The sequence below is a fragment of the Triturus cristatus genome, chromosome 10, assembly GCF_964204655.1.
Source record: "Triturus cristatus chromosome 10, aTriCri1.1, whole genome shotgun sequence".
Taxonomy (NCBI): Eukaryota; Metazoa; Chordata; class Amphibia; order Caudata; family Salamandridae; genus Triturus; species Triturus cristatus.
Genome location: NC_140593.1, coordinates 1,245,111,540 through 1,245,122,685, shown reverse-complemented (window position 1 = coordinate 1,245,122,685; position 11,146 = coordinate 1,245,111,540). Strand labels below are relative to the sequence as shown.

At 51.9% G+C, this 11,146-nt stretch overlaps 1 protein-coding gene across 2 annotated transcripts in view; it reads left to right on the top strand.

The window, feature by feature from the left end:
* Nucleotides 1-279: 279 nt before the first annotated feature.
* Nucleotides 280-11,146, top strand: part of IQSEC2 (IQ motif and Sec7 domain ArfGEF 2) — a 559,465-nt gene continuing 548,598 nt past the window's right edge. For both annotated transcript variants that reach the window (XM_085629906.1, XM_085629904.1), the window contains exon 1: nucleotides 280-1,366. In XM_085629906.1, the coding sequence (XP_085486032.1) occupies nucleotides 1,302-1,366 (65 nt within the window). In that variant the 5' untranslated portion in view covers nucleotides 280-1,301. The remainder of the gene's footprint in view (nucleotides 1,367-11,146) is intronic.

The following is an 11,146-nucleotide window of genomic DNA, read 5'->3' as shown; positions in this document are numbered from 1 at the left end:
CTCCTCCCTTGTCTCCTCCTCTCCTTCCCTCCCCTCACTCCCCGGCCTCTTCCCTCCCCTGCCCGGCGCTCCCTCCTCTCTGCGCAGTCAGTGGAGTGAGGGTAGCGGATGCTCGGGGTCCTGGAGGGCGGATTGGACCTGGGGGGAGAGAGATATTTGGGTGAGCGCTGAGAGGAGGCTTCGGGGCGCTGGATGAGATGAGGGGGGCCTGTGGGGAGGCGAGGTGGGGTGCTCCAGCAGGGGTGGGGGCAGCATCTTCTTCCATGGCGGGCTCGGTGCTGCAGAGGTCACTAGCGGACATTAGATGGACGAAGGGACAGCGTGTGCTAGATGGCGCTAGGTGCGCTACGAGGCACTAGAAGCGCACAGAGTGGCAGGAGGCACTAGAAACGCACAGAGTGGCAGGAGGCACTAGAAACGCACAGAGTGGTAGGAGGCAGTAGCGGACACCAGAGGTGCTGGGAGTGCTACGAGGCACTGCGTGTGCCTAGAAGCAAGGCTACCGGGCTCACGAGGAGCTGGGAGTTCAGGCGCTACAGGCGCAGAGAGCTGGGGAAGCACGAGAGACCCCGAGAGGGTTAACAGGCACTACGCGTGCCTAGAGAGAGAGGGATGAAAACACTAGGGGGAAGATGGGGGAAGTGCTAATAATGCGCACAAGGGCCCTTGAGAGAGAGCGCAAGGGGTAACGGACCCACGAGGCGATGAGAAGCACACCGAGTGGCAGGAGGCACTAGAAGCGCCCAGAGTGACAGGAGGCACTAGAAGCGCCCAGAGTGACAGGAGGCACTAGAAGCGCACAGAGTGGCAGGAGGCACTAGAAGCGCAGACTGGCAGGAGGCACTAGAAGCGCACAGAGTGGCAGGAGGCACTAGAAGCGCACAGAGTGGCAGGAGGCACTAGAAGCGCACAGAGTGGCAGGAGGCACTAGAAGCGCACAGAGTGGCAGGAGGCACTAGAAGCTCACAGAGTAGCAGGAGGCGCTATGCTGTAGACGGCCCGGGCAGCGGTGGGGATCTCTGGGGGCGCAGCGGTGCCTTACGGGGGCTTGGAGGGCATGGTGCGGCAGGCGCTAGAGGTCCTCGGTCTGGAGACCCCACTGCTAGTCAGTGCGACCCCCCTAATACCGTGGGCAGGAGACCCCGGACATGCTCATGGAGAGGGCAGCCGGGGGGCTGTGGCAGGCGGCCATCGATGTGCCCAGGGCGGGGGCAGCGAGCAGTCGGGACTCCCGGAACAGCAGGAGCGCCTAGAGGGCGGTGAGAATGGATGCCCGCTAGAGGAGGATCCGCGGGGGAGCCATGTGGTGCCTTCACTGCACGTCGGACAAGACCCCCAGCCTCCTGCAGCAGAAGCTCCGTCACTGGTGAGAAGGGGGGCCGGGGGCGGGAGGGGGAGGGGCTCTGCAGTACTCCTGGTGCCAGCCTCCTCCAGGTCAGCCCCGCTGACCCCCGATTCTGAACCGCCCCAAGATCGCCTCCTTCAGAAAACTGCTGTCCCAACCATTGAGCATCTATTCACACTCACTGTCCCATCAGTGAACGTCTCTTGTCTCTCACTGTCCCCACCAGTGACCATCCCTGCACCTCACTGTCCCCATCAGTGACCATCCTTGCACCTCACTGTCCCCACCAGTGACCATCCCTGCACCTCACTGTCCCCACCAGTGACCATCCCTGCACCTCAATGTCCCCACCAGTGACCATCCCTGAACCTCACTGTCCCCATTTGTGACCATCCTTGCACCTCACTGTCCCCACCAGTGACCATCTATTCACCTCACTGTCCCCACCAATGACCATCTCTTCACCTCAATGTCCCATTAGTGACCATCGCTTTACCTCACTGTCCCATCAGTGACCATCTCTTCACCCTCACTATCCCACCAGTGACCATCGCTTTACCTCACTGTCCCACCAGTGACCATCTATTCACCCTCACTGTTCCACCAGTGACCATCGCTTTACTTCACTATCCTGTCAGTGACCATCTCTTCACTCTCACTGTCCCACCAGTGACCATAGCTTTACCTCACTGTCCCATCAGTGACCATAGCTTTACCTCACTGTCCCATCAGTGACCATCTCTTCACCCTCACTGTTCCACCAGTGACCATCGCTTTACCTCACTGTCCCCGTCAGTGACCATCCCTGCAACTCACTGTCCCCATCAGTGACCATCCTTTCACCTCACTGTCCCCATTATGGACCACCCTTGCACCTCACTGTCCCCACCAGTGACCATCTCTTCACCTCACTGTCCCCACCAGTGACCATCTCTTTACCTCACTGTCCCCATCAGTGACCATCCCTGCACCTCACTGTCCCCATCAGTGACTATCCTTGCACCTCACTGTCCCCATCAGGGACCATTTTTGCACCTCACTGTCCCCATCTGTGACCATATTTGCACCACACTGTCCCCATTAGTGACCATCGCTTTACCTCACTTTCCCATCAGTGACCATTTCTTCACCCTCACTGTCCCACCAGTGACCATCGCTTTACCTCACTGTCCCGTCAGTGACCATCTCTTCACCCTCAATTTCCCACCAGTGACCATCGCTTTACCTCACTGTCCCATCAATTACCATCTCTTCACCCTCACTGTCCCACCAGTGACCATCTCTTCACTCTCACTGTCCTGTCAGTGACCATCTCTTCACTCTCACTGTCCCACCAGTGACCATCGCTTTACCTCACTGTCCCATCAGTGACTATCTCTTCACCCTCACTTTCCCCACCAGTGACCATCTCTTTACCTCACTGTCCCCATCAGTGACCATCCCTGCAACTCACTCTCTCCACCAGTGACCATCCTTGTACCTCACTGTCCCCACCAGTGACCATCTCTCACCTCACTGTCCCGTCAGTGACCATCTCTTCACCCTCACTTTCCCACCAGTGACCATCGCTTTACCTCACTGTCCCATCAATGACCATCTCTTCACCCTCACTGTCCCACCTGTGACCATCTCTTTACCTCACTGTCCTGTCAGTGACCATCTCTTCACTCTCACTGTCCCACCAGTGACCATCGCTCTACCTCACTGTCCCATTAGTGACTATCTCTTCACCCTCACTTTCCCCACCAGTGACCATCTCTTTACCTCACTGTCCCCATCAGTGACCATCCATGCAACTCACTGTCCCCATCAGGGACCATCCTTTCACCTCACTGTCCCCACCAGTGACCATCTCTTCACCTCACTGTCCCCACCAGTGACCATCTCTTTACCTCACTGTCCCCATCAGTGACCATCCCTGCATCTCACTGTCCCCATCAGTGACCATCCTTTCACCTCACTGTCCCCATCTGTGACCATCCTTGCACCTCACTGTCCCCACAAGTGACCATCTATTCACCTCACTGTCCCCACCAGTGATCATCTCTTCACCTCACTGTCCCATTAGTGACCATCGCTTTACCTCATTGTCCCTTCAGTGACCATTTCTTCACCCTCACTGTCCCACCAGTGACCATCGCTTTACCTCACTGTCCCGTCAGTGACCATCTCTTCACCCTCACTGTCCCACCAGTGACCATCGCTTTAACTCACTGTCCTGTCAGTGACCATCTCTTCACTCTCACTGTCCCACCAGTGACCATCGCTTTACCTCACTGTCCCATCAGTGACCATTTCTTCACCCTCACTGTCCGACCAGTGACCATCGCTTTACCTCACTGTCCCGTCAGTGACCATCTCTTCACCCACACTGTCCCACCAGTGACCATCGCTTTACCTCACTGTCCTGTCAGTGACCATCTCTTCACTCTCACTGTCCCACCAGTGACCATCGCTTTACCTCACTGTCCCATCAGTGACCATTTCTTCACCCTCACTGTCCCACCAGTGACCATCGCTTTACCTCACTGTCCCGTCAGTGACCATTTTTTCACCCTCACTGTCCCACCAGTGACCATCGCTTTACCTCACTGTCCCGTCAGTGACCATCTCTTCACCCTCACTTTCCCACCAGTGACCATCGCTTTACCTCACTGTCCCATCAATGACCATCTCTTCACCCCCACTGTCCCACCAGTGACCATCTCTTTACTCTCACTGTCCCACCAGTGACCATCGCTTTACCTCACTGTCCCATCAGTGACTATCTCTTCACCCTCACTTTCCCCACCAGTGACCATCTCTTTACCTCACTGTCCCCATCAGTGACCATCCCTACAACTCACTGTCCCCACCAGTGACCATCCTTTCACCTCACTATCCCCACCAGTGACCATCTCTTCACCTCACTGTCCTGTCAGTGACCATCTCTTCACCCTCACTTTCCCACCAGTGACCATCGCTTTACCTCACTGTCCCATCAGTGACCATTTCTTCACCCTCACTGTCCGACCAGTGACCATCGCTTTACCTCACTGTCCCGTCAGTGACCATCTCTTCACCCTCACTGTCCCACCAGTGACCATCGCTTTACCTCACTGTCCTGTCAGTGACCATCTCTTCACTCTCACTGTCCCACCAGTGACCATCGCTTTACCTCACTGTCCCATCAGTGACCATCTCTTCACCCTCACAGTCCCACCAGTGACCATCGCTTTACCTCACTGTCCCGTCAGTGACCATTTTTTCACTCTCACTGTCCCACCAGTGACCATCGCTTTACCTCACTGTCCCATCAGTGACCATCTCTTCACCCTCACAGTCCCACCAGTGACCATCGCTTTACCTCACTGTCCCATCAGTGACCATCTCCTCACCAGTGACCATCTCTTAATCACCAGACTGCATCAATTGTACCCCCTTACTCAAATCTGAACCTTTCTGGTGGTCAGGTGTCCATCCGTTTCAGCCACGCCTGCCGTGGTGACGTCACAGGCACTGCTCCTGCACATCACTCCCTTCACAGCAGCCCCTGGATGGATTCCTCAGCGTCATTCCGTCCTTGCAGTGCAGTCACCCCTCCTTATCTTCGAAGGAGTGAGTCTGATCCCTTCAGTGGTTCATGGTCAGAACAAACTTTAGGAGATGCGCCGCATATCAAGCCCCAGGCCTCCCTCGGGCCCCTTCAGCAGTTGTCACGGAAGCTGCTGACCCTACTCTCACCTACACCCTCACCCCACCTGCTGCCACACTCACACCTACACCCGCACCTACACCCACACCCATGCCTACACCTACACCCACACCCATGCCTACAACTACACCCACACCCATGCCCACACCCATGCCTACACCCACACCCACGGCCACACCCATGCCTACACCCACACCTACACCCACACCCACGCCTACACCCACACCCACACCCATGCCCACACCCACACCTACACCCACACCCACGCCCACACCCATGCCTACACCCACACCTACACCCACAGCCACGCCTACACCCACACCCATGCCCGCACCCATGCCTACACCCACACCCACGCCCACACCCATGCCTACACCCACACCCACACCCATGCCCACACCCATGCCTACACCCACACCTACACCCACAACTACACCCACACCCACTCCTACACTCACACCCACTCCTACACTCACACTCATGCCTACACCTACACCCACACCCATACCTACACCCACACCTACACCCACACCCATGCCTACACCCATGCCTACACCCACACCCATGCCTACACCCACACCCACACCCACGCCTACACCCACACCCATGCCTACACCTACACCAACACCCATGCCTACACCCACACCTACACGCACGCCTACACCCACACCCATGCCTACACCCAAACCCACGCCCACACCCATGCCTACACCCACACCTACACCCACGCCTACACCCACACCCACACCCATGCCTACACCCACACCCATGCCTACACCCACACCCACGCCTACACCCACAGCTACACCCACACCCACTCCTACACCCACACTCATGCCTACACCTACACCCACACCCAAACCTACACCCACGCCTACACCCACAGCTACACCCACACCTACACCCATGCCTACACCCACACCTACACCCACACGTACACCCATGCCTACACCCATGCCTACAGCCACACCTACACCGGCACCTACACCCTCACCCAGTTCAGGTGTGAGTCTACCACACTCAACCCTGTATCACACTTAGGTGAGTGACATGCCACCTTATTATTATTATGCGAGTCACTGTTCTTTGACAACACACCTGATTAAGTCATCTCATCATTTACAGGCCGTCATCCTTTTGTCCCTGTCCTGAGGAAGTCCCGCTCTGACCTTATAGTAGTGCAGTACCTGGGTTGAAACGTCGACATTATCCCCTGGACCAGCAACTAGAGCCTGCGCAAAACAAATTGACTTAGTTCGCAGATCAAATGATTTTGGGTATATATATGAATGACGCAATTTATATAAAAATCTCAAACTTCCCTATAATTTTCTTTGTTGTGTGTGTTGCCTATGACTAATTGCAATATTTTTTGAATAACGTATGATTTGTGCTATGTGTATAGAAAGGTCCTTTTTCACCCAACAGAACCATTGTTTCTTTGACATAAGACTGCCCAGGTTCTGAGGGATACTGCGTTACTCCATTGTTTGCCTAGCTACACCCACACCCATGCCTACACCCACACCCATGCCTACACCCACACCCACGCCTACACCCACACCCATGCCTACACCCACATCCACACCCATGCCTACACCCACACCTACACCCTCGCCTACACCCACACCTACACCCACAACCACACCCATGCCTACACCCACACCCACGCCTACACCCACACCTACACCCACACCCGCACCCACGCCTACACCCACACCCATGCCTACACCCACACCCACGCCCACACCCACACCTACACGCAAACCCATGCCTACACCCACACCTACACCCACATCCATGCCTACACCCACACCCACACCTACACCCACACCCATGCCTACACCCACACCCACGCCTACACCCACACTGTAGGAGAGTGGGATCTGCTTCACATGGGTACCCCCACTTTTTGCTGGTGTTTCACTGTTTTTCGACCTTAGTCTGGCTGTGGCCCTGCTAATCAGGACCACAGCCTAGCTGCTTCCTCTCTAAAATGGATTGCATGTACATTAGGTACATATCTAATTGGATTCTGGAGTTCCATATAAGCCCCTAGTATATGGTATACTATGTACCTAGGGCATAGGTACCTCAGAGGCCTACCAGAGGCTGAAGCATGTATTATGCCACCCCTGGGAAGCACTCCAAAATGGCACCACAGGTCTACTACTGCAGCCTGGGTAATGGTGTGCTTGCACCCCTTACCGTGGTATAGGCTACCTATATCCACATATATATTTACATATATATTTATGTCTCTCCCTCTAGAAGGGTGGAATGCTACCCCCGCCGCCAGAACTGGCGGGGGGGGGGGGGTAGTATTCCAAAGCGTTTGACACCAAACACGACATGTTTTGATGCAGCCATTCCAAAGTTAGCATTTACCGCGAGGTTATGATGCACTTAAGAGTATATGGTATGGCTGTATCACAGAAGAGCTATAAGGAAGGATTTCTGAAAGCTGCAGAGGGGCTCAGCTCATGCTTGGGCACCCTCTCCCACGAAACCAAGCACTCTGCCTTCAGGATTGTTAGGCCTGCCATAGGAGTGACTTATAGGTTTATATGTGTCTGTATATGTATGTGGATAGAGGTAGCCTATACCACTGTAAGGGGTGCAAGCACACCCTTACCCAGGCTACAATAGCAGACCTGTGGTGCCATTTTGGAGTGCTTCCCAGGGGTGGCATAATACATGCTTCAGCCTCTGGTAGGCCTCTGAGGTACCTATGCCCTAGGTACATAGTACACCATATACTAGGGGCTTATAAGGCACTCCAAAATCCAATTAGATATATACCTAATGTACATGGAAACCATTTTAGAGAGGCAGCAGCTAGGCTGGGGTCCTGATTAGCAGGGCCACAGCCAGACTAAGGTAGAAAAACAGTGAAACACCAGCAAAAAGTGGAGGTTTTAAGAGATTTACGGAACTCCAGATCTGACTGAATCAGGCGTAGCTCAAGAGGTCAATTATTCCAACATTGAGTGGTACCCACCTCAAAGGATTTACCTCCCATTCTAGCTTTTAAGAACTGGGGGGTGACAAGAAGATGTTTGTTGTTAGAGTGAAGGAGCCTGGCTTGATGGTAGGGGCGGAGTCTCTTCCTTAAATAAAGCTGCCCTTTACCTTTACTTGCCCAAAATGCTAAGGTCAAAGCCTTAAATTCTATTCGCTTAGCAATGGGGAGCCAGTGAAGTTGTCTAAAATAGGGGTAAATTTGGTGCCGAAGTGGGACTCCACAGATTAGGTGTGCCGCAGCATTTTGTACAGTCTGGAGTCTGCGGATCAAGCCAAGTGAAAGACCCAGATATAATCCATTAGCATAATCCAGATGGGAGGTTATCAGCGCATGGACCACTGTTTTATGGGTAGCATTGGGCAGATAATTAATGCATTTTCTAATGATTTTAATTTTACCAAAGCAAGCGGCCGAAACCGTTTGAACCTGTGTAGACAGGGACAAATGTTGTTCCCATCTAACGCCTAGATTCTTGATCGAGTCCTTAGGTAGGGGTGCAGATCCTAGTTCATCAGGCCACCACAGATTCGAGGAGAGGGGAGAAGGTTGATTAAAGAATAAGATCTCTGTCTTGTCCGCGTTGAGTTTTAAAAAATTACGGTCCATCCAGGCCGCAGTATTCTTAAGGCACTCTTTTAGCGGCTCAAAAGTGGAGGTGGATATATCCCGAAAGGTGAACAGTAACTGGGTATCATCCGCATAAGATATTATTTTGATCGCAGTTTGAGGGTTCAGTTCTGCCAAAGGGGTCAAGTAAACATTAAAAAGGAGCGGGCTCAGGGCAGAGCCCTGAGGCACACCCCACTTAAGCGGTTTGATAGGGGAGATGAAAGGATGGGTCCGTACCTGTGGTTTGCGGTCAGATAAAAAAGATGATATCCAGTTCAGCACTGTACCCTGGATGCCAATATCCCTAAGTCGATTCAAGAGGATACAGTGGGAGACGGTGTCAGATGCTGCAGATAAATCGAGCAGCACCAACACCGCCCTAGAGCCTCCATCGACTCCCCACCGTATAGCATCAGCCATTTCAATCAATGCTGATTCCGTGCTATAGCCAGGACGAAAGGCGGATTGAGAGTCATGAAGAAGATCATTGGTCTCAATAAAGCCGGCCAATTGCTGATAGACTCGTTTTTCTAAGACCTTTGCAGGGGCGGGTAACAGCGAGATGATAGGCAAGAGAAAGGCGTGTTTCCAGACTGCCGGGTAAATACCCTGTCTAAGTGAAGAATTCCAAATGGAGTTCAAATGGGGATTGAGGAGTTCTGCAAGGGTGCTATATTGTTTAGCTGGCTAAGGATCACTTGGAGAGCCTGATTTGCACTTCTGCAGCTCAAGGAGAGAGACTTCAGTGGAAACATCAGCAAATTCTGATAGCACAATACTGGGAATCAACTCCGGATGGTTATCCGCAGGGGACTGGGATCTCTCCCGTGGCTCAGGAAAGGAAGCATAAATCAGCGCGATTTTTTCCTCACAGAACTCGGAAAGTTTATTGCATAGCTTCTGTGATGGAGGATGGGTATGGGTAAGCGCTAAAGGATTGGTAAATGATTTAGCAATTTTAAAGATTTCTCTAGAGGAATTTTTAGCACTATTAAATTGGTAGGCAAAAAAATCTCTTTTGTATCCAATGAGAAGTTTACGGTACTCTTCGAGCGCTGCAATTCCTACCACTCCTTCCATCACCCCAAAAATGATTAGTGAAAGGCTTACCTTTATTTGTACTCCCAAGATACCTGAGTGTTGATTCTATTTCATCCCAAAATCTCTTAATCCCTGTGCTTTGATAAAACATGTGGACATCTGTCGCCTCTTCCAAGCCACACTTTGCACATGACATTTATCTTCCTTTTCCCATCTTTGACAACTTCTTGGGTGTTATATATGCCCTGTGGAGTGAGAAGAGGTGGTTGTCTCTTACAAAAGCAGGCTTGACTATGGAATATAATGTGCGCATCGATACTTGCCATGTATATTGTCGATCCCCCCTCGGCAAGCATCTTCCCCACACATCTTCTGCCAGGGTGAAGTCTCCATCCACGGTGTCTTGTAATTCCCAATACCAGAAGGATACTTCTTTCTTTCCTGGCTTTCCTAGTAAGTTGCTCTTCCAAGTCATTTCCGATACCCAAAGGCCGTTTCCAACTCTGTTCCCAACTCTTCAGTTGCATATATTTATTAGCTGTCCGCCTTGAGTGATCTCTCCCCATACGAGTACCCCAGCATTTCTTATTGGTAGCGCCAGTTTATCTTTAAGACATTCCGGTGGGGCTAAGGAGGAGTAGCTCCCTAGTTTAGAACGTCGTCTATTTGTGTACCACATTCTAGCAAGTGCCTTGTTTGATTTTTGTGCAAAAATTTGGATCCCCAACTTTAAAGAGAAATCTGTCTACACCCCTCTTACTTTCTTGTATCATTGCCGGATACATAGTTCCTACATCCGAACCATCCGGTGTGTTAAAAAGCCTTCTAGAATTTGTAATTTGGAAGGCCCATGCATAATATTGAATGTCTGAAAGAGATAATCCCCCCTTCTCTCTTCTTCTCTGCAACGTATTCCACGAGGTCCGAACCCCCTTATAAGCCCAAATAAAGGCGTTTATTGCCTGCTGGATTTTGGCTATTGCTGCTTTCTCGAAATGTAAGGGGATAGTAATGAAGAGATACGTGATTTTTGGCAGTTTCACCATTTTGATCAAATTAACCCGCCCAAAGATCGTTATGGGGAGGTGTACTCAGCCCTTCATTAGCTGCCCAATTTCTCTAGATATCGTATCCATATTTATTTTGGGGCTTTTGTTTATATATTCCACAATTTGTAGGCCCAGATACTTCATCTCCTTCTTAATCAACGGGTTATCCTTTCTCTGATTCCATACCATGATCCATGTTTTCCCCTCATTACCAGGTACCCAGATATTGTACCAAAATCCAAAGCCATCTGTATAGTGGGTGATAATGCAGCCTCCAGATCACAGGAGAAGATCATCCGCATATAAAGTCACTTTCTTTATCCAGTTTCCCCAAGAGAAAGGGGGAATGTTATTTGCCATCCTAAGTTTCTGCACAAAGGGGT